General features: G+C 38.8%; 1 protein-coding gene across 3 annotated transcripts; it reads right to left on the minus strand.

Annotated features, from left to right (window-relative positions):
- Positions 1 to 384: 384 nt before the first annotated feature.
- Positions 385 to 16,790, minus strand: EIF3M (eukaryotic translation initiation factor 3 subunit M). 3 transcript variants are annotated; one of them, XM_075163250.1, is made up of 11 exons: positions 16,664 to 16,790; positions 15,088 to 15,220; positions 13,565 to 13,703; positions 13,076 to 13,199; positions 12,429 to 12,523; positions 6,999 to 7,082; positions 5,533 to 5,632; positions 5,008 to 5,089; positions 1,714 to 1,857; positions 1,089 to 1,149; positions 385 to 662 (listed from the first exon to the last, which is right to left on the minus strand). In XM_075163250.1, exons 1-11 carry the CDS (start codon positions 16,703 to 16,705, stop codon positions 542 to 544), a joined length of 1,125 nt encoding a protein of 374 aa, XP_075019351.1. In that variant the 5' UTR covers positions 16,706 to 16,790; the 3' UTR covers positions 385 to 541. The 3 variants fall into 3 exon arrangements, with proteins under 3 accessions (XP_075019351.1, XP_075019350.1, XP_075019352.1); XM_075163249.1 differs by having other exon boundaries at positions 12,402 to 12,523; positions 16,664 to 16,777; XM_075163251.1 differs by lacking the exon at positions 16,664 to 16,790 and having other exon boundaries at positions 12,402 to 12,523; positions 13,565 to 13,725; positions 15,088 to 15,175.
- Between the last annotated feature and the right edge of the window lie 8,169 nt (positions 16,791 to 24,959).

A 24,959-nucleotide genomic window follows, 5' to 3' on the forward strand; every position in this document is an offset into this window, starting at 1 on the left:
AGTGGCAGAAGAACAGGAAAATCTTCTGCTTACCTTTACTGCCAAATTATTTAAACGTATCTGTTGTAGTTGATTCTGTATCAATAAGGTCTCTTTCAACACTAAAGCATCAGGTATGATTTACAGAGATAAGGCAGTAGATCTTGCTTCATAAAGCTTCACTTCTAGCTGGTTCACATTTTTCCTCCCTTAGGGTATAAGGGAAATTTTCTCTTACTTTACAATTACTTGCACTACCATTTTTCTGATCTCCCTCATCCCTTCCTCCCCACACCTCTTACAATATGAGGATCTTTCTTTGCAAACTTAAACAAGAACAAAAGAAGCATAACCAATATTGCTACTGTTTGTTGTTGCTAATTACGTAAGAAAATCAACAGAAGATATTTTCCCATGTTAGTTTTATTGCTTTTTTGATGTTGCAATTTAGAATATTTAGCTTCTTTAAACCAATTACACACATTTTGGAAACATTCACAAATTGTCAAAGTTTTTAATAAATTTCATCTATAGTGACATTACTAGGTCAAAAAAAAAATTTTTAGGTGTCCGAGAGACTGAGGAGACTGTTTTTCACTTGATTCAAATTTTGTTTCCAGGTGTTTAGAGTGTCATACAATTGCTGCCATTGCTGCTTTCCAAAAGTCCGATGTGTGCTGTGACTAGACGAGTAAAACAAAATTGGAAGATGATTATTAGATGTCATGCTCACCTAATAATTCTTTTATAGCATTACTTTACTTTCACAAGTGAATAGGAAAATTTTTGTTTTCTCTATATAAGGAGCTGCACTTTACCAGTTAGAGAATTCTGTAGCCTTCCCAAATATTTAAAGCAACAACAGTCATTAGTATTCTTGTCACTATTAGGTCATTAAATGAAATGTGCTGGAAAATAGGACTCTTTCATTAAATAAGCTCATCACATTCAGTGTGAGCTTTAATAAAATTATGATAAATAGCAACTATTTAACTACCAGCAACTGATAGGAACAATACCTTGCTTCCAGTTAAAATATTCTACAAATGTAAGTGAAATAATTAGAACACACTAAGTTCTACAAAATGCTATGAAGAATTAAGTCTTACCTGACAACTACTTTCCTCTGTGTCTGATCTATTTTGCAGTATACCATCTTTGTCTTTACAGCTGCAAAAAGCAATGCTGTTTTGAGCAATATTTTCAAGATAGTGCAAAGGTATTAAACTGCATAAAAACTGTTCAAAATTAGATCAATACAAACATAAAAACACAGCAGTTCACTTAATATTGTCCTGCTATTGGTTTTAACAGTCTAGTAGGCAGAAAAGCAAAATGATGTAACAAGATGAAGGTCATGCATGAATCCTATTATTTGGTGCCAAACTATTAAAGCAATATCCTGTACAGTTTTTATGAACTTCTCTCCCCTACAAACACATCCTGTTTTAATGACAGCAAACAAAACCAGATGACAAATTAAACCTGCAAACAATTTATTAGTTCTACAAAGAATTACATGAAATACAGTTCCCGTCACTGAAAAGAAAAACACTGTTTAAAAGACAACAGTTAGGCATGTCTTTAAGCATGAAGTTTTGCAGCTATATCTTGTAACAAACACAGAAATTAAAATTAATATTTTTCTGAGTATTTAACATTAGCTTAGAAGACTATAAAAGGTATTGTTCACTAGCATTGTGTATGTGTAAAGTATGGTACTACAGTTCTTACCATCAATAACAAATGCTTCCACATCATCAGCTCCAATCTGAAGTTCCTGTTGCATTGTGTCAAACGATATTTCTTTATTCTCTACAGCCATTCCCATGAAAGTAAGTAGCCTCATTTTTGCCATATTGTGTTCATGCAACAAGCCTGTGTAAAAGTGTTGATAGTTTACGGGTATGAATTATAATTCAATAATTCATTAATTTTTTTTCATGTTATTTTTACTATATATGCTTCCAATAATTTAAAATTTATTTCACATCAAGACAATATTCCACCTGTCCTTATCAACATTAATTCCTGCATCTTCCTTGTGTTTTGCTAAAATAGCTAGTTTAGTTGTGAATTCATCAAGACTCAATTGTTGTCAGTAAAAGGTAATAAATATCTACAAAACTGAAACACAGAGATTTTTTGAAACAGTAAAAACATCACCTTAACAGAATTTTAGGCAGTGAGGGTGCAAGTGAAATTTCCAGTTGCATCATCTGGAAGAACAGCAATGCAACAACAAATGGAAAATACATGAATGGTAATGTCAAAACCTTGTTACAGCGTCACCACTCATTCTCATGTAGTTGCTTGAAAATAAACCTCAGTAATGGTTTAGCAACATGATGTTTTTGTGCCAGAAGAATCTGTTTTGGCACCAAATTAACTGTTTACACCACAGCAAAAAAGCATCATGAGTCACATGTATGCTTACATCATATAGCGTGGCAAAAAAGAGCCCTTCAAGAATACAGGAAGACATATTAAAAGTTAGGTTAGATCTTCTACACAATTGTATGAATGGCAACACGAGGAATTGAGAGGCTTGCACATCTAAATCAGAGACCATTTTTCTGAAAAAAGTCTAGGTCAACAAAGCTAAGACATTCAGATGAACCAGGGCATTTCTTCATCCGAGTTCTGTGAGGTACCAACTAAGATTCAGTGGAAGTTTCTTTAAAATGAATGTCAATCATTTTGTTTTGGAATGACATTACAAACATTCACATTGCTTCAGTAAATATTTAAGTTTGGAATTTATAACATCCATACACTAACAGGAAAGCACATTAGTGCAAGACATCATGTTGTGCTAATTAGCTATAATTATGATGCAGGTTCCGTATTTGGCACTGATTCAACAAAAATGTGATCACCATAATTCATAAGAATGAGGAGCACCAGCAACTCTACCTAACTGGGTTTAATGGAACTCAACAAGCATCAAAAAATCAATTAGCACACATTAACCCTAATTAACAAATGCAAATGAGATGCTGATTAACTTTCTGAAAAAGACTGCTGATAATACCAGATTAAATGTGGACATGTTAGGGCGATTCAGTTGACACAGATAATGCTACTGCTGGCCTAAGTTGTCAGCATTAATAAAACAACAAATTGTAACAAACTGATGCCACCTGTAGGAGCCTTCACTGCACAGCTTTGATAGACTGGTTTTAATTGGTCCTAATCCAGGGAAGGTTAGAACTAAAGCTGATGCTGTACTGTAACTGAAATCCTATTATTAATATCCTTTATTTTAAAGTTCAGTATCTTGGCAAGTTATTTAAAGGAAAAAAAAATCTTTAAAGCATGGTTAAAAATCTATTTATTTTTGGGAACAGATCATAGGTTCTGAAGAATTTTTGAATGCCTCATTTAATAATCGTATTGTTTTCTATACCAAACTGCCCTGGTGTTTCGAAGGCATGGCTGAAACACTCAGATCAAGTTCCTAGCATTCCGGTCTGCACTGCCTCAGAATCCTCTACCTTGTCCACTGCTCAGAGACATTCAGGATTTTCTGAGTACACCATAAAGCAGGTGAGAAATCAAGATAGCTGGAAGTGAGGCTGTCTTTCAAACAGTTACACAGATATTTAAGGATTTTACTAAGGTTATGTGAATCCTAGATGTGTTTAAAATGCACACACTGTACATTGACAGAGGTAAACACAGATACAGGGAGGCAAAGCAAAAGACATTATGACTGTTGTATAATATATGAGTAATACTACGTATATGTGTAATTAATCTTCCATAAATTTTTTCAAATGTTAGCATAACAGCATTTTCAGCAAATACTTCTGTGGACAAATAACTAACAGATAAGCCGTTTCAATACATAAAAATAATTATAATACAAAACCCACTTTCCCCTAAGGAAGAAAATCGTAAGATGTCTACACAACTGATGTTAAAATACATATGACACAAGATGTGCTTATCCTGTATACACATTTACAGACTACCAAAAACTTGCTGCTAATTTTATCCAGGAAAAATCACATTGATATTTCCATCATTTTAATACCCAAAGTACCAGCATTTTAAAGCTTTGAGGGTAATCATTCTCAGAATTATAACACACTCCATTAAACAAAATAATGCATGTGTTAAAAGGCTGCACTAAACTCTGTTTTAGCAAAACTATGCCTTTCCTCAAATGCATTCAGCCAGTGTTCAAGTGTCATTTCAAAATCAAAGTTATTAAAAAAAAAAAATCTGATTTTTATGGAAACATTTATTCATTACCAATATGTCAAAACCTTAATGCAGTAATAAAAAAATCTGCATCATTGAGCAATTTCTGCATCGTCACTGACCCCTGTCCTAAAAAGCTGGAATATAAAAAAAACGTAATTTTAATGCATGCAATAGCTTATGAACCAGTGCTCCTTTGAAACAGTCAATTACACATCAACGGGGGAGTGTCAAAGTGTTAATTACTACTCCTTTTTTCCACAGTGTGTAAATAAAGAGGGTGCTGACATTAACATTCCATCACATTGCTTCATGTGATGAAACAAATTAACTGGGACAGACTGTGGCTTGCTAGGTCTAATGCATCAGCACACGCAGACACACACACACACACACACACACACTTTGCATGTTTTATCTTACTGTTCAGAAGAAGTATTTGCTGTTATAAAGTTATTAATCATAAAAAAAATTGCAAGAGATTTATACAAGCTGCTGGCTTACTCAACAAAGTTGTGATCTCTGGCCTAGCCTAGAGTATCAATGCATTAAAACCCTTCCCGAAAGGTTTAAGAGAAAAGAAGTGGGGGAAAAACAGAGTTCTCTTCCATAAAACAGCTTGTCCTAGTAGAATAAACCACAGTTAGATGGTCCATTTATGATCTAGCAGAGGTTAGAGTCTACAAACTCTAATCCATTCTTAAAAATGCCTATTAAATTTCCTTGGCTTCAATATATGGATTCAAACTGAATCAACTTTGTGGCTTCCGTATCTTAAGCCACGTAAATAGTCAGAAATGTAATGATCTGAAAACTTACCAAGGGAGTCAATGAAGTCTTTGTTGTTCTGATAAAACTTGACATACGATGCTAATTTAGCACTTACAAAAATTGTCAAAAGCTAGAAGATGGAAAACAAATATAAGAACAGTTTAAATATTATCTATGTTTCCCTCCCTGCAAACTGGACAGATAGATAGATAGATAGATAAAAAAAACTATTGGTATTGAACCAATAAACCGTTAAGAGCTAAAATTCTGTCTTCTGTCAACAGCTGAGGACAACCTGTGCTGAGCTTCCTGCCTTTTCTCAGACTTGAAAGGCAGTTTTGCTACAGAACTCAGGTGAGGGCAGGATTTGTAACTGAGTTTCTGAAACTTCTACAGGGAAAAATTTCACATGTAATGCTTTAATTTTTTAATTCTAAAAGCATTAAAAGAAATGGTACATTGCAGCTCAATATTACTGACATAGATAACTATTCTAATAAATTTCAAAAGGCACTAATAAAACAAGGCACTCCACAGATATCAAACCATCTTGTTAAACACAAAGTTACTTACATCATGAATAAGTTCTCCTTCCAAAAATTTGACTGGTTTTAAGGCAAGAAGATGATCAAAGAGAAAGGTATTTGGATCCTTCAATGCTCGTACAATACATCTAATTAGAAAAGGAAAATGCTTATTTTTACAGCAATACAAATTTTTATGAGTAAGTGCAACTCAATTTGCTGTTCTTTGCTTTCTAGGAAACACCCAAGGGTTTTCAACTGTTCTTAAATACAAGACATGTCACATTCCAATTTTAATCTTCATTTTACAGATGGAAAAAACAAGGAACAGAAAGCATTAAGTGATTTGCCCAGTATCACAAACAAAATCTGCCAGGTGGTAAGACTACAGATCACCCTACTGTTTCCATCTATGCATTTATTTCCCACCAAACCTTCATTCCTAGAGGTATTTTTACTGTCCTAAAATTTCATAGAATTAAGTTGTTTAGGAAGATTAATTACACTTGAATACATGACACAAAACAGAGAAAACCCCAATACCAAACACTGCAAGACCTATGATTTATCAATTGCAACTCCAGACTATAAACAGACCTAAAGTGTTTCTAGAACTCTAGATGAAAGCTTTTGTTCAGCGGCACATTAGAAGACTTAGTGCTACACTCGCTCTGACAGCCTAGACCGCGACCCTGCCACACAACACACCCAGAAGAACCTAAGGTCTGCACAGATGCAGCAGTGTGATAAACCCTAGCTAGACGTGTTCCTTCAGATGTAAAAGGCCTCAGACTGCTGTAGGGTAGTCAATGAAGTTTTCGTTTATGCACAGACACTTTAATTTTCAAAATGAGTCATACCGATTTTCCTGCATGCTCAAGTATAAACAACTCCCTTGAGAACTGTTGGTTGTACACACCCGGCAGAACTACATGACTTATTAAAAATCTAATTCCTAAGAAGAATCATGACAGAATGTCAAAATACAAGCTTTTAGTCATTTTGGCCGGTGGGGAAAATACACTGTTAAGAATTAATTTACTCCCACCTTGTTCCAACAAGTTCACATCCTTAGTACTTGCTCATAGAAAAGAGCGCAAGAATTTTTCAATGGAAAGCGCTACTTGAAAAGAACACTCGAAGTTAGAGAATCAAAAAAAATCAGTAAGTAAAAAAATCTGTAAGTAAAAAATCTGAAATAAAGGATGCCAATTCAAATTTTGATTGCACAGCTGATGTAAACGTCGTTCTTACCCAAGGCTGATCTCTCAGCAGTGACCAGAAATACACCTGTGCACTTGCACAGTGGACTAAACCGGTCTCTGCCTAGGAACAACCTAACCTACCGTAGTCTGCACAGATAAACTCTTGATCAAGTCAGCCATGCTACAGAAAAGAGGCTGTGGCAGGGCCCCTGCCTGCCAGACCGTTCGATACTTTTAATAGTAAAGGCGATCAACATAATTTAGCAATTGAGAAAAAGCTACTTCTAAGGAAACCAGGAATCAGTATTACCTGTGAGCATCAACTCTAGCCTGGGAAGCATTGTCCTCTGTGTAACTTCCCAGCAGTTCCACCATTACTTTTGCTGCAGTGTCACTATGGAAGAAAAATAAAGTTACCTCAGGATTGCCGAAACAATAGTTCAAACAAGACACTCAAATATTTAAATAATTCTATCATGATGTTATAGGTCAAATTAAATTACACTTGAAAAAGATGTAGATGACCCATTTTAATTCTAGTGGAGAGAACAAATTAACTAGATGTATTCTTTCAATTCTTGTTCTACAAAATGTTTATCTTCAACCTTCATTTCATTCTCTTAAATTGATAAATTACCTGCTGCTTATGGAAAAAGCTTTCTGAGCTAGGAACAGCTTTATATGGTTCACTAGAATGCTCCTCTTATGCACATCTGGATTTAATCATTGCAGAATAAGTAGCGCTGCAAAGTTTATTTCAAATGTAAAATGGCATATCTTAAAGAATATTTATGGTCAGGAAAGGGACTGTATAAAAGCTGCCTTTTCTTCTTTCACAGATCCTCTCTTCAAGTATTCAGAGTGAGAGCTGCTCATTTTACTGATGAAGTCAAGGAGCAGCAATCAGATTGGCTCAGGCTGCTGTGAAGCAAGCAGCTTCCAACATTGCTTTGACAGACAGCTTTTAGAAAAACAATTCATGCTAAGAAAATTGAGTAAACCTAAAGCCTTGTCTACCCAGATTATTTTGTAAACAACAGCTCATCAATGTTACTGCAGACCAGCTGCGAGACCGTTACTGTGTCATTTTAACAGATTTTGATTTATTTTCACGTAACAGTTCTTACCACTAGTGAGGCCAGCAACTGCCGGTGCTTTTTACAAAATTTTCAGCAAAAAAGATATGTGTTGAATATGCTGTGTGTATACACACAAAAATCCATTTCCTATTTCTCATGGAATTCTTGTTAACTGTTAAAATAGAAGGCTGTGACAGTTCTTCCACACAGAATAGATTTTGCTGATGTGGTCTTACTACTTCCTTTGGACAGGATAGGTATGGGTGTAGATACAACCACACCTCGATAATGAGAGCACGTGCTTTGCAGAAATCTGCCATGCACATACACAGACTGGCGACTACTTTACTGAAAGGCACTTTCTCAGTGGACAGGAGGAAGGTTGGATACTACTCTCCGGAGTACAGCAACTTATAGTGTAAAGCTAAGCTCTTCCTTCAAAGTAGCTCAATTCCAGATACAGCAAGTTTCCCCATGTGGTCTGATAGACCTATAAAATCTCCTTAAAAGAAAAAAATGTGCAAGAATAAAGTTTCGATTTGCTTTAATTACTTAAGTTAATGGCATAAATTGCACAGGGGAGGAACAAACCAACGCAACACTCCCAGTACGCACTGTACTGTGCTGTGCTATGGGTTTAACCCATATAGCAGCACAGGTCTGAATAGCTATTATAGTACAATGACACTATCTTTATATGGGTATTTATTTTAAATCTCACAATACTACTATTGGACAACTTCACTATAGGGTGAGGTTTTGTGCTCCTAGAGAATTTACCAGATCTCATAGATGTGCAGTACAAATATTAAGACATCATGGGATGCAAGCAACATCATATATAATCTGTATGTATATTGAGTGAAGAGAATTTGTGCTCAAGGCAGGGGAATTTTCTATAGGTCCCAGCCACTATTCCAGAACTGTGTTCAGGGATGTAAACTTGAATGAAACATTTGTTTTAAGACTCCAGCATTAAACAGGTCAGCTTATGTTTTGTCATGGCAACTGATACTGGGGTGAAGAGGAAGTGATAGCTCTGTATCAGTGAAACAAAATCAATTCAGACAGCTTTACATATGAGAGAACTACTTGCATGTAAATCAGTCTACGACAGACTATGGTTTTTGCACTGGTGAAATCTTATCAACACTAGATGCTCTAGTGAAGACAAAGAACCAGTTTAATACAGGACTTACACTATACAGACATTCAAGTAAGAGGCTGAATAGCTGATGTGCTATTCAACTTAACAATACAAGTCCCCTTATTTAATACAAACTTTAGTAATTGTTCTTATACACTTCAGAACCATGTTACAGATATCTGGAACTTTTCCTTTCCTCCCCCTTCCCTTAGGAGCAAAAATTGAAAACTACAAACTTAACTAATTTCAAACAGTATTTGCAATCACACACACACACTTTTTTTTTTTTTTGAAGGGGGGGAAGCGTGGAATCTTTCACTTGTATTTCTAGAAAACATCAGGATGCTATAAGACAATTCCTCGCAAACTTTCTGTGCTAAATTCTTGTGAGCCTCAGCAAATATGGCAGGCCTTTTAATCTTATTCATTCTATTCAGTGTCAGATTACAACCATGAATTAGGATGTTTAAAGCAGTAATACACTATTTTACCAAAGCTCATGCTAAATGTGTATCTCACCTAGGATGCAAATGTGAACATTTTTTCTAGCAAGACAGCTTACACAAGTACTCTTGGCTCCACTTGCCAGTCTAGATGAGTAACTTGACAAAAAGTCAGTGAGAATTGAAGAGTGATGGTAGATAAAAGGAAGAAAAAAAACAGAGAGTATTCAGAGACTTAGTAAGATGTTGGAATCAAGTCCCTCTACATTACATGATATTAAATGGAACTAAAATTAAATGAAACAATTATTTTGCAGGTGCCTGACATGCTGAGCTTTTTGCTACAGGAATTAATAACCAGACTTGCCAGACCTGCTTGAATGCAAACCTGCGCAAGACTAATCCCACTTTGAATCCTGCCAGGTCAATGGCAGAGACCAGCTGTAAGCTGGCGCCTGGCATGATATTCAGGGCCTCGCAGCAGAACTCAACTCTCTGGCTGCATGCAAGCCATGCCTGTAAAACTCCACCTATAACTGGAAAAGAAAACAGGTTGTGTTACCTTGCAGTTTCATACCAACACAGCTAGGAAAATGCTGAAGACTAAAGCAGCTGAGGCACAAAACTCTACTGCAGAACCTTTACGGCAAGGAGCATAAGCAGCAGAGAAAGTAACTAATCTCTTGCAAAGTTCAGCTACCAAACACAGATCTCAGAAACAAGCCACACCAGCCGTCTGTTTTCCAGCCACCATCACCAATTTTTCTTCAGTTAATCATGGGAAAGATAAAAATCCCTCTTTGAAGAGATCAAGACAATTTTGATCATCAGAAAGAAGAAACTTCAACCAGAAATTGACTTGATAAAACAAGCTTTCACTTATCACTGCAGGAAAAGGAACATCACACAGAACATCTGCGTGATCTACTTTTCGTGAGCTACCAATCTGTTCATTACCAAGTTATCCATTGGGGAAAAGTCTATTAGCTATGAAAAACCATCTCTTCTGCCGCATTGAGTGAAGTCAAAACATAAATGAACCCAAAAAAATTAAATTCAATTGTTTTTAACAATGTATTCTCTTCTCTTGATTATAAATGAACACAGTAACTGAGGTATGATTTTTATTACTTATTTTTCAGTTCCCACTTATCTTCCCATACTGCTCGATAGAGCAACATTCCTGAGTGCTAAGGCTGGAATGCTGCTGTGATTTTCCCATACTATGGCAAATACTGCCCACTGATCCAGGAGAGTGAGCCAGGTCAAAGGTGCTAGGGTCACTTCTTGTTTTCTTTTCTGGAGAGAAGTGTAAGTGCTCTGAAAAATTGCTCCGTTCAGTGCAAAGCTAGCTGCAACACATGGTACGGACACTGAGTGCAGTGGAAGATTTTAATGCCTAACTTAAAAATATCACCTGTTATTAGTATGCAAAAACTATTTGGTAGCAAGGTTACTGGTAGCACTGGAAACAAAAATTAGAAGTTTAATCCACAGATTTGATAACAAGACTAGCTATAAATAGTTAGCTATTAAATGTGGGAAATAAGCTAGTTAAAACCTCCCAAAAAATCAATAGGATGAGAAGTGTTTAAAAGAATAGGAGCATTACAGAATAGCAGTGTAATATTTCTGAAACAAAGTAAGCACTGAGCCATGTATAAGATCTCGGATGAACATTTCTGAAACTATTTTGACCATCTGAAATCTGTCATACAGTACTATCAATGCAAAAGCATTTTAATGTTAGTAACAGGAATAGGAATTCCCAATCATGTTGTAGCTCACAGTGTAACTACTCCACGAGGATTAATCATCCCTAAATTGAGGTTAGTTAAAAACGATCCTGCTATGCTGACACAGCATCTCCAGGCTACAATTTCACCAGGCCAGAATAAGCTAACTCTCCTGACAGAAGAAACTCTCCTCCTCCTATGACAGCTCCACACTTGCTTTTTTTTTTGCCTGGCAAGGTCACCTCACCTCCCCAGTCCAATCCACCGTGCAGCTGCACAAATGCCTACACCAGCACAAACACACCCAGGTGCTGGTAGCTGGAGGGGACAGGACAGGAACGGGGAGTACAGGACAGAATTGCTTCCTTCTGCAGCAGTACAAGGTTATGCAAATGTAGAAAATGCAAGGGCAGTTCTGCTACTGGTGTAGGTCAGCAGTGTAGAGGTCCCTCACTATGAAAATTACAAAAACTTAGAAAACTAACTCAGAAAACAGAGTGAAATGGAAGGGCGGGGGGAAGCAACACACACACACCACACACACAGCCCAAACTACAGCAGGGACGGTTTAGATAGGCTGAAACTGTGTGGAACTACATGCTGAAACTACTTCTGGATACCAGCCCATCCAATAGCCCTGGCCAATGCAGTCAATACACCATATCACATCTGTAAGATAAATTGATGACAGCTATACACCGTATCACATCTGTAAGATGAATTGATGACAGCTCTCAGTTAAGACTTACATTAATTTACAGGCACGATACACACGGGATTACTTTACATGCCAGAAGACACTGGTCTGCCAAGTTTGTTAGATCAAAGATGCTTCTTATGATCCAGGATAATAATTTAAAATGGCCAAGCAGGTATTCTGCGGACATTAATTTCCATGACTAGTGGAAAGCTCTGTCCTAAAGGTAATGTTTACACAAAAAGACTGATTCTGTTAACTGTGATTGATAAGCCTCCCAACATCATTAAGTAAGAGATAGCACTACCATGCACTAAAATGTCAAAAGTGCAATTAAATAATAAACTTGGCATAATGCTACAATGCTCAAAGATTAATATTTATAGAAAGGAATAGTTTTATTTTGGAAGTCTGCGGTTTGCAGCTAATTCACTCACAACTTTAACATTCTTGGAAACACTGGTTTAAGGTAAGAGTGCTTAAAAACATAGCAAGAAAAAAACCCCAGGTATATTTGGATTGAATTGTCAGCACAGATTAATTTTAAAAGTTCTGTGAGAAATACTTTCCCTACAGATCGCTTACAATACATCAACTTAAAATACAGTTACCTAGTATCTATTACTTGTCTTTTATACCTTTTTTTGCAGTCTACTAGGACATCATACAGCAGTCTCAGAAGAGTATGCTTTTTCTCCGTGCCGAGATTCCAGTCAGAAATCCATTTTCGCACCTAAGTAGAATACAAGTGAAAAAGAAGCACTGGGGAAAAGACTAAAATAAAACTGAAAATATTTCTCATTTTCTCTCAAGCAGAAAAGGATTGAAAAGATCTTGCACAGAGATTTCTCCTTTGGGTCCTCTGACTCTCAGGCTCCCCATGCAGAACCTGGAAGTTTTCCCACGAGAAGCCAAAAGTCTGTGCTCTCCATGTTACTTCCTAAATAAGGATGAGTGATTCTAATACACTCTGATTCCAGAGCAAGCGACAAGAACTCGATGCCTCACTCCTGATCAAAGCTTCTCACTTTCATTACTATCACAGGAATCAGACAGACACGTCTAACTACGTTCAGCATCAGAAACGGAAAATAAACAGCAGCTTGATTTAAATTCTATAGACAGACCTTTAAAAGATAAGAAATTCTGTATTCTGCGTTTCTTATTTCACTAGGCTCTGGCAATTTTTAAGAGGGAGAGACGGTCTGTATCAACTCTGACTAATATTTAGTGAGATGCAAATGGTTAATACAAAAGCTGTAACTTGAAGCACCACATTAATTACCTGATCTAGTTCAGTTGGAATGTACTGGATGGCACCACACGACGAGGCCACTTTAAGAAGGCTGCAGTACACTGTGTATCTCACAGGAGTGTTCTTATCCATACCATGGAAGAGATTGCTCAGTCTAAACCACAAACAACGAACAACTGAGTTAAAGAGGTTTCAGAAAACATTACTGGAGTGCACAAAAATGTTTCTATTAAGATGCGTGCTAGTACACAGGAAGCACCTGGTGGCACCTTACATCCATGACGAATTGTAACGGCTTCCAGTTTTGTAAGAGTTTTCAGCAAAGAAGCTGAAACCTCTATGCATTTTAATTTTAATTTTGTAACACCCATGCGAAGAAAGTATATTGGTACTTCTATTTTATGATACAGAAAAAGAAGGTAAAAAAAAAGAGTGCTTTCTGCAACAGAGAGACTTATCTTGACAGACACCCCACACTTTGATTTAAAGTTGTCTCACTTTTCTCTGTACAATACTTACAGCTGCAATCTAAGAGATGGGCGCTCTCCTTCCCGAAATTTTACTAACTTCTCACACAGGCTTTCAATCAGTGCTTCTTGTTTGTCAGGTTCCAGGATAAGAAGCAAAGAGACTACACTATTCATTACGCTCTCAACATCTGCAAAAAACAAAACATGCAGCTGTTTAAAATTGCAAGCAGCAATCATCAGTAGCTATTTAGTGCTGGAGAGTTATTTCTGCTATGAATGATTCTTTTGCATCAGAACGAACTGTAAAAGAAAGAATAGCAAGATAAGCAATCTGGATATTCATCAGAATGTACCAGAGATTTGGCTCATGTGGTCTTTCACCAACACACCTCCATGTGAAGCAAGAATTACAACAGAATTTGGTATTTGATATCACGCTTGCTCTGAATTCTCTGTTCACACATAAGAGAAGTCACAGGAACTTCAGGTTTTGGTCTTAAAAAAACCACTGGCTTCCTCCTGCACATCCAGAAAACTACCCCACAGTTCTATAGTGAGAATACTAACACCTCGCGCTCAAGTACAGCAAAACATTTCACCAGGAGCACACGAGAAATCCAGACCACAGGGAAAATGCCCGCAAGAACAAGGTATATTCAAAAGCCTCCTCAGCTCCTGTTTTAAGCATGGTATTACATCCTTTCCAAACAGGACCAGACAGGTTTTGCGGTTTTTTTTCACAGCCTGCCCAAATACCAGCTATGCAAAGGATAAGAACAAAATTCATTACATATGGAAAATATTATTTATTCCCCGAAATTACATCTGAACATCAAACAGCAGAGCAACAAGCTTCTCCAGTATTTCATACTCATTTGCCTAGCGTGGAAGGCAACATGAAAAATAATCTTAAGTATTCCTTCTTAGATGAACAATGCATTCTTTCAAACAACATATTCTTCACATTAGCAATTGATTTTTTACACATAAAAGTTCTAAATGGAACTTGTATATTGGTACAGAGCATGGGAGGCACAGAAAGATCATTTAAGGCTACTGCAGCACTACCAGTGTCATTAAAACATATCAGTGCAGCTTCTAAGGATCTACAGTCCTAGCTCAAAAAGAGTTACTGACTACTGAAAATCCTAGTGTTTTCAGACAATATTAATCAATTAATGTTTAGGCCTTAAAACTTCTGCTTACAGATGTCTAGTCTTAATTTTTGTTGATCTGCAGCATCACAGCCATTAATTGACAGTAAGGCTTATTTTTATCATACTTTTTTTCAGAGAGAAAACCTATTTTATACACAACTTGCTATGCTCTCATAATAAGCACGTTCTAGCTCAATTTCTGACTTCTTTAAAGGGCGATGGATGTTTGGAGAAGGGAGGGGTAGAGTACATGCAAATTTTACAAGACAATGATGGAAATAAGCACTTTCAGTTTTATAAGGATGCGTTAGCATGCAAGCCATGCAGAATACCTCTAAATACTGCCAACTGTTACTGTTTGAAAGCATCGATGGCAATACATTTAGCAAAAATGACAAAACTTAAAGATGCAAACCTTTGTCATCCTCTTTCAGGCACACATCACAAACTTCAATAATCTGTGCCAAGTCCACATGAAGTCCACCTTCAGCGTTTTCTTCAGAGATTTCTGCTCCTTTGGATTTCAGGTAAGCTCGAAGTTCTGCAGCCTTAAAAAAAAACCCAACACACACAAAACAGTTGTTTTGTGAACAGTAAAGTCAAAGTAATTAAATTTCTTACAGATTTTTGTTCTGCAACCACTCCTCTGCCCCCACCGCTCACTTACACTAGCTCCCACTTCTCCCTACCACCCCGTACCCTACAACACTCCCTCTCCCCCACTTCAGCGTACAACCCAAATACCAACTCAGGGCACGTGCTGTGCTGGTTTGCCAGTATCTGAACGGATCACACAACTGTTGAGCTTTCTCACAGTAGGAACAAGCCACTTACAAGCGCTGGTTGGAGGACAGCAGGCTTAGTAAGTTTTTGTGACAAAGATGCTTTCTTCTTTTGAATTTTTATTATCTTTTACTCCCTTTCAAAACTTCAGGCAAAACAATAAAACGATTTAGTTGCGTCTTCACCAGAAAAGAAAAAGGGTATAAACAAAACCACTACAGAGAAAGCAGAACTTACAGTCTTCACCCAAGTTAAAGACAGTTCCCAATATAATCCCACGACCTGCCTTACCTTGTTAGGATTTAGAAATACCAAGAAAATACCTTTCCCCCAGTGACTGGCCTATGCATTAACCTTACAATCCATGGCTTCAGCAGCAGAACCACAACTCTCTGGAGACAATCTGTATCAGGCCATACAACTTTTGGCACAGGGGAACTCTGACCGGGATGCTACTGTAACACCGCGTGCAATTTATATCAAGTTCGGTGTCAAATCCTTACGGTACCATAAGACACAGCTAAACGCTCCAGGACCCTTTACTGTACTGAAGATGTTTCAGACCAACTACTTGATGGGGATTTACTAGACGTGACGGCAAGTGGAAACTGGACCGAAGGCTAGCAGCTGTGATGCATTTCTTGTAGCTCTCCAACTGCGTGTATATACATCACTCAAAAGACAGTGGGAACAAGAAACCCTAAAATTCAAAGACAAAACAAGGAAGTAGCTCAAAGACAAAATTCACAGTTCCCATGCCTGTAGCATCGAGAATCCTGCAAAACCAAGACGCCAAGTAACGCTCCAGCGCGCAGGCGAGCTAGTTTTCCTCTCCTAACGAAAAGTACTGCTGCGGAGAGATGAAACCCAAGTACGAGGGAGGTGAAGAACTTTGAAGAGGAAACTGCAAACACACGCTCGTCTTCCAGTTTACGGTTTCTTTAATTCTCCTGTTAAATCCCCCTAGGAAGTGCCACGCACACGTTTGCCGGCAGCTGCGCGGCTCCGCAGCGAGCACGGCAGCCTTCGGCAGGACAGGTCCGCGCGCCCATCAAGGGGGCAGGCCTGACAGGGACGGGCCGGCGCCCGCTCCGCCCGCCCCGCCGGACCCGCCGCGGCCCTGCTTCCCCTCCGCGCGATCGGCCCCCAGGGGCCGGGGCCCGGCCCCCTCGCTCTGCCGCCGACACCCGCCGAGCCCGGCCGCTGACCTGATCCTCCTCCGTGATGTCGATAAACGCCGGGACGCTCATGGCGGCGGCTCCCGCGGCCGGCTCGAGCACGCCGCCCGCACCGGAAAGGCAGAGCTGCTTCCGGCGCCGCGCGGCGCCCGCTTCCGCTTCCCCGCCACTGGGGGGCGGGGCAGGCGGGATCTCGCGCCCCGCCCCGCCCCGCCCGCCGCGCTGGGCGGTGCCGGCTGCGGCCCTTGCCGGGGGGGCGAGGGCGGCGCGCGCGGCAGCGGTGGCGGGAGCTCCGGCCGCCCGCTCCCGGCCCCGGCCGCGGCCCCTCAGGAGGGCGCGTACCCCCTCCAGCCTGACCCGCTGTCGCCCCGGCCCCCGAACCGTGCCCCGCCGTGGCCGGGCGACTTAGCGGCGGCCCGGACCCGCATTCCACCTCGCGGTGCGCCGGGCGGCAGCGGGCAGTACCTCGGCGGCAGGGTGCCGTGCCGGCTGCCGCCGGGCGGGTCGCCTCAGCGCTCGCCTGTGCGAGGGAGATCGGAGTAGCTGGCCGCCTTTAGCCAGGTATTCCCGGCTGCGCTTGTGCGACAGGTGTCTGTCACCGTGTGGAGAGAGTGAGATTTTTTCTCTTTCTCCACCCAAAATGAGTATTTTCTACTGCTCCCTCTCCCCCTCTTAAAAGTGTAAGTTCTATCCTTTTTCCTGGAAGAGTTCAAATAACAGACTTAGTTCAGGTATGTTGGAGTGAAACCTGGTCAGAGGTAGGACACCCTGTGAAGCTAGTAACCTGTTGCTTAGGTTGTCTTAGCTCATGCTCCAGTTAGAAGTAACAAGCAACGACTTGGTTTTGCCAATGTATTGCACATTTTTTCAGCTAGAGAGCAAGAAATTTCCAATTCAACAGCTCTGGCAGACCCACAGGAACATAGCTTGACTTTCCCAATATTTCAAAGGCTAAAATGAAAGCCAAGAAAAGGAAGTAGAGGGAAAAAGAAAACCACAAGCATTTCTCCGTGGCTTATGCTAGGTGTTCACTGGATACAGAAATTTAGACAAGGTTCACAATTATTTGGGTTAAATATTTTCTAAAGACTTACCTAATAAGAGCTGGGGGGTTTTGAGAGAAGGCTTTGTGGATGGCCTCTTATTGCTACGTAACAGTACTGGCTAGAAAGTAATTAAGAGCTTTTTATTACTCTAAAAGTCGTTGACTAATTCAAGATAAATATTTCTTTGGAGAAATACAGTCTGACAACCAGTAATGGAGTTTTGAAGTGCCAGGAAAAGAGACCTGAGATGATTACTCTGCTAATGAGAAAGTTGAGGCTGATACTACGGCGCTGTGTTTTGCGTTGTTTACATTAGAACGTGTGAATCATCTTGATGGTACAGGGTTTTGTAAAGACTTGTCCCTGATGTAAAATAACTAAATGAGATATCGTTCACCGGGACTGGAGGTAGTGTTTTATGCATCAAGAGTTTAAATAAATAATCTGCAGTATGAGAAAAGCTATATTGATTTATTGATCATATCACTGAGTGCCTTCCAGTGTTGACACTGTTTAGCAAAAAGAGCCGTTGCTCTGCTGTCAGTGAAACACTCATTTAACCCCAGTTTTACAAATGAGATTTTAGCAATAAATACAGAAACACAAATAAAAAGGGGGCTTAACAGCAATATTTGGTGTTTGCTGTGCTTTGTATTGAGAAATCATTTACACAAACTTTGGAGACTCATTGAATATTACTAGTAGCCTTGGAGTTTTAAAAGAGGTTTGCCAATATATTGGAAGGTAACTAGGAAAAACTAGCAATTGATAATGAACTGATGGGATATATAGACTAAAGAATGCCACTCCAGACAGTTGCTGTGCTTAAAAAATAGCAGATGCTATTTTTGTTGTCCTGGAAATTCCCTATGAAATTTTTTCATTCCTCAGTAAAACAAATCTTGATGAATTCAGCTTCACTGGCTGGGGAGTGGGAGTTCTTCCCCTTCTGCAAAAGCTGAAAAAACTTAATTCTGCTGTGGAATTACCGGGCAATTTGCAGGAATTAAAGTTACAATCCGAGGCTTGGGGGAATATTGTGAGCTTCCAGGACAGCCTTTACATCTCTTGGCTCTATACTCTGAGTTTTACACATTTGTATCACAACTCACACACATAGCATGATTCTGTCCATAACCTGGTTTTGTTTCAGATCACCAAACATTTTGGGAAATGTTTCTAATATAGGTTTTATTAAAATGTGTAGAAGATACTGAAATATGTAGAAGATATTGAAAGCACTAGTAGTTTCAACCTTTTATCAATAAAGGTTGAATTAATTATTAGTCACATCACCTTATTATCATTACACTCACCATAATTCACAGAGTAAAAGCATCTTTTAAAAACTTACCTAAATTCTCTAAGTTTATAAGACTGGTGTACACAAATCTTTTTTTCTTTTTTTTATTTTTCACCTACAAACCTGACTAAATAATGACTAGACTTAGTTATTGAGTCTAATAACCCGAGCAGGCGTAGCATCTGCTTCTGAGTTTCCACAGCACTGAGCACAATGAACCTGACAAAAGCCCACACTCATGACTCAAATTAGTTTTGATCATCTACATGCTTGGATTACTTCTGAATAATGGTTCAACTCTTAATTTTTCTATCATCCAAATCCTGGCTAGTTAATTTATTCAAGTTTGAAATAATATCGCTACTTTAACTGATGAGGTATCTTTACTGAAAGTGTTTTTAAACAGAGTATTTTAATACTGTCTGATTGATAGTCTTGCAAGTATTTTGTATTTCATAGGTCAGCATTCTGGAAGCTATAGGTAGGCATAGAGATAGGTCTCTCCTTTGTGTGCCTACTCTGGAATGGGATCTGATTTTTAAAGCATTTTTAAAGCACAGATGAGTTTCATCTAGTACTGCTTAATACAGTCCTGTGAGAATAAAGGTAACTTGGCATGCAGCACACTGGGGGAATAGGGATGCATCATACATTTGATTTGCACAGGGCTTTAAGAGACATTTCAGGTGCTGAAGTACTTGCCTAGTGCCAGGTTGCGTTCTGGGGTATCATGCATGGCTACGAGCTGCCGTGAGTCTCCTGCAGGCCACATGCTGTGTCTGAGATGCCTCTGCAGATATCTCAGATGCCCCAGGGTATATAAATGGCCCAAGTCGCATAGGGAATTGACTCCCAACCTCAGTGTCTATTTTTTGTTTAGGTAGTGCACCCAGACGGAGATTTGTTACGTATTATTCTAAATATACAAAAATAAAATAACCATTGATCACACTGGGTAGACAGGACATGGCTCTAAAGAGCTCTGCTGAAATATCCACATATGGTATGTTGCATGATACTTTATTTGTCCCAGAAGAATTAAGATGATAGATGATAGCTGGGATTTGAACTTGTGCATCAGGAAGTCACTTTGAATATAAAGGGGGCAGTATGTGTTTTGTGAAACTACCAATGTAAAGAGGATGTAGTGGAAGAAAGGGTTTCAGTTTTATTGGAATAATGACATTTCTGTGGAAACGAGGCAGTTGTTTATAGTCCTGGCTGCAGTTTGTGAAGCCAGTTCAGAAACGGGGCGTGGATGGGTTAAAGCTCTGCCTAGGGAGCCAGAGGTCCCTGCGGAGGCCGCCCGGATGGGTGCACCAGGGCTGGGGACCCTCAGCCAGCCAGTGCCCTGGAGCAGGCAGGTCTGCGGCGTGGGCTGGGAGCAGCGCCTCAGGGACGGGCCAGAGCAGGAACCCAAAGGAGGTCACTGCAATTTTCGGAACTATGTGTATGTCTGTGTATGTATGTATGTACGTATACACATGGAGAAAGAAAGATCCAAGTAAGTCTTGGCTGCTGAAGGGAAGAGATTGATTTTGACTGGCACTCACTGTAAACTGTTTTGTTTTGTTTCTGTAGGCAAACCAGAGAGAGAGAGAGATCAAGCCTAAAGAAGTGATATTCTGTCCTGCATGCTTTGAACGTAGTGACTGAAGAAAACAAAGTTCTTCAGGTGACGCATCTTAAAAAGCAGTCTGTATGGAGGCAATAGCTCTTTGAAATCAACAGACAGCTTTTGAAAATAAAGGGTTTAGGGTTGACTCTAGAAACTGATCCTCTTTTGTTAAAAGCATTGATGAAACGGATCTTCTTCAATACAGAAAAAAAGTACAGACTCTATGATGGCATATTTTTCCCTCTTCAGAATTCCTTTTTCTTCTTTTTTTTACAGTTCTCTATCTGTAGTGATGAGATGAAAGCTGAGATGGCTCTCTGGAAAACTGGGTAAGGATAACTGCCTTCTGTGAAAACTGGCCAATGACACAGTTGTGGACCCCTTTCATCCCTGTAATGCAGTACGTTTTGTGCTGAGTGCCCTCTTGAGGTCTCTGGCACACAGTGACCTGGACGAATCCCGGGTAGTGTGACTGTAGCTGAGCTGTTCATAAGTCCTTCCTTTAAACGTTTTTCCTCTCTTTTTTTCTCCTTTGGGAGAGACGTTCTAACCAGCCTAGACTGGGGGAATACAGCTAGGTCAGCTATTACTTTAAGTCAGAATTACGGACAATGAGTTACTCAGGAAGGGTGGAAAATAATTCAAAACTTCATCCAAAATCCCAATCAGCCAAACTAAATCTGTTTCATATTGAGGAGCTTTGATTAGCTTTATTGATGTAAAGAACTGTGCTTCCTACTTACGTTTCTGTTCTTGTTTCCTAGTTCTGACTGGGACTAAAGGGAAAGTTCTAAAATACCCTTTGAGTCTCTTCTTGCAAGACACATCAGAGATCTCAGGGGGAAGCCTGCTGTCCTTACTCTTCCAGCCAAGTTCTGTAGTCAGAGGAACTCTGGATAACTTCAGTAAGTATAGTAACTTTTGGGTGCTTATCTGGTTTTCTTACAAACTGTTTGTAAATTCTCCACATTTGCCCACTTATTTCAATTCCCCCAACTGTATCGGTTTAAAAAAAATACCTGCAGTTATCCTGACCAGCATGCTATCTCCATTCAAAATATTTTTTAAATATTCTGAATTTAAGAAACAAAATTCAATATTGCATTTTTATTAATAATATTGGGTTCTGACATGGAGCATTTTGCCTTTGAAAAGCCTTTAGAAATATATTTTGTTTGGATTCTAGATACACTTATTTTGCTGCTAGTGTAGCAGGTGTTTTTCTTAACCATTTTTTTAGGAGAAATCCTAAGTTTAGAGGAAATGAGCACTCGATTATTTAAATTTCCTGAGATTAGAGGAAGAACACTTTGCCAAACAATGCCTCTTCACTTCAAAACCTCTCCCTATAAATTATGTTAGGAGATCTTATTAAAAGTCTGTAAAAATTTCCTATTAAAAATGGTTGATTGCAGTCCAGACCATCACAGCTTTTGTGCTTTCAGTGAAATACCACAGCTGTCGCAAAGAAATATATTGTGAGACAAAAGGTTTTGTTTCCTTAGTCATAAATTATTTTTGTGATATCTGAAGTAAGATAAAACTTTCACTTATGTTTGAGTGAAGGAAGATTCCAGTGATAACTTGTTCAAAAATCTATAAAAAGAATATAAGAATGTAGATCTAGATAGCAAATTAGAATCAGACTTCCTTTTTGTTTAAGGAAAGCAATTATTTCTGAAGTCAGTGAAGATTATAACCAGGGATAATAGCATAACTTTGCAAAGCTCGGTGCCTTTATCTCAGCAGAACCTGAAGTTTAAGCTTTCAAGTCTGACCTTCGAGAACTATACGATAGAAACCTTTAGTGTTGGCTAGTTTTTAAACCAAAGTTAAACAATAGTACGTAGTCTATTTACTAATTATACTTACAAACAAAAATAGACCATTATTTTGAGATTTTAAAGAAGTATTAAACAAATTGTCTTTGACCATATTTGTTTTTCTGTTGGCAAACGAGTTTTCTGCTAAGGAATTCTGCAGAAACAGCAGTCTTTTAGAGGAAGAAGGGCTGTGTGTACACTGAATAGACTGTGAAGTATTTGCTGTCAGGACTGGATTCTAACTATGTTCACCCAATCAAGAAGTAGAAGTATATTCCACATATGACCTGTGTATGTAATGAAAATATAAAAGTACAACTTATACTAAAGATTATTTTCCGAAATTAGTTGCCAAATAATTTTGAATGAAAGATAAATGAGGATATTCACCATTTGCTCGTACATCATTGCTTTATGTATAAAGGTCAAATTTCTCAGTCTCCTCCCCTGCTCGTTACAGAGATTACTGAATAAAGAAAGATAGTACAGGTGCTAGAACTCAGAGTTTGAGAGACATTTTGGGTTATGTATGGAAAAATCAATATGCTTTTTCTAACTATCAACAGTATTTATAACTAAGCCAGTTCTCTTTACCCTGCGTCATCACAAGAGTTTACTGGAATTTGTTTTTATATATATTTAAATCAGTAGTGTACAAAACAAAAATGCAAGATGATCTTCTCTTCTGCTGTGTAATGTAGAGAAATAGAGTATGCAGCCTTGATCCTTAATGAGATCCATTACTACAGCCCCCTACTTTCTTTCCTTCTGAGTGATTTTTCTTATAAATCAGAATCCATCGTTGTAGAGCTCTTTTATGGCAACATGTGCTATGCATTCTTCAGGTCAGACTTGCTCAGACTGAAAGAACTATGAAGGTAAATATCTTTAGCATAAGGTCTAAAGCAAAATAATCAACCTTTGGGAATTATTTCCTTTATGAGGATGAAGATATATATTTCATGTCCCATATACCTGGGACAGGGACAAGGTGAGTCGCGTATTCATGTTGGTGAGATCCAGGAGCTGATGCACACCAGTGTAGATGAGGTGCCTCAGGCACACGATTACATACCGCTCCAGCCATTGCTGAAGGGTGTGTGGGGCGCTTTTGGGGTCGGGGAGGAGTACCTAAAACCTCTGTAGTCCTCTGTACCCTGTTAGGATCTAGCTCTGTGTTCTCACTCATGCTGAATGGTCTTTTACAAGTAATCCCACTGATGTCAGTGAGACTTTTCTGTAATAAAATGCTGTCTGACAAGAATATGGATATCAGAATCTGGCCCTGCTTGTACTAATTCCATTTTAATGAATACTTAAATGGAGTTGTTATTAAAAAAGTCCATTTCCTAATATTCAATAAATCAAAACTATAAAATCAGTTTGCCAGTTGTTGCCACTCTAGTCAAAGCCAGTTTCTCTTGTATTGAAAAGAATAGTACATACTGTCTCCATTCAGGAGGGATTAATTGTAATACTTTTATCTGCTTCATAAGATTTATTTCCAATAATGAAGAGTAAAGAAAAGTAGGGGAGCTTTAAACATTTATTATTTTTATTACAGCACCATATATTCCTGAGATGTTTCACAAACACAGAATTTGCTTAACCTAAGAAGCTTGTTTCATGAATGAGCAACTTCAAAACAGGATAAAAAAAGCATTATTAATTTCGCTGATCATATCCATTTAATTTTATAAGATGGAGCCTTGGGCACTATGTGATAATGCAAGATACATACTAAAGCCTGCTAAGGTTTTGTAGGCCAGTCATCTAATGAAGATTATTAGAGCAGTAGTGTGGCGTGCTACTGGGGAAACTTCCTGACATGAGTCCCCTCTGTTGTGAAACGAAGTTGAGCTCTCTGTATGGAAAATGTTTTGGATTTGAGATGGTTTCTCCCCACACATGGAAGCGGACTGATCTGCTTAACTTCCATGGTGACATTCATACCAAGGAGTAGGAAGTATGCTTATGATGCTATTTGACTTTGTTGCACATTAACAAAATACAAATAAAAAGCAGTGAAGGGAGGGCAAAAAAGAAACTGAATTCATTTAAGTCAAAGATAAAGCTGCCATCGTATTGAGAGCCCGGCAGAAAAATTCTAGCAGAGTATTATTTCCTTGGAATTTGCTAAACCTTTGAAATCCAAATGTTTCACAAGGGGAGTGTTCAATTCCCTCAAGATGTTCTTCTAGACAAGAGGCAAGATTCCTGGTTTTATAATTTTACACGTGCCAATTTCCAGAGTCTCTAGCTTTGGTGCAGTCCACTAGACACCCTGATGTGGGGCTAAGGGTGCCAACTCCTCCATTGCTCTGCAGCAGCCTACCAGGCTGTTTTTATAAATTACATATTTTCTCCAACCATAAATACTGCTCCTAAAAGGGATACTGAAATGAAGATAATATGACTTTTCAGTAATAGGTCTTCTAATGTCAGCCATTCTGTTTAAACTGTTCAATTTTCAACAGAATTAGAGATCTACACAGTATATTCTACCTCCTGCAGACTGCAGTTGTTAAAAGAAAAT

This window comes from Calonectris borealis, chromosome 14 (genome assembly GCF_964195595.1).
Source record: "Calonectris borealis chromosome 14, bCalBor7.hap1.2, whole genome shotgun sequence".
Taxonomy (NCBI): Eukaryota; Metazoa; Chordata; class Aves; order Procellariiformes; family Procellariidae; genus Calonectris; species Calonectris borealis.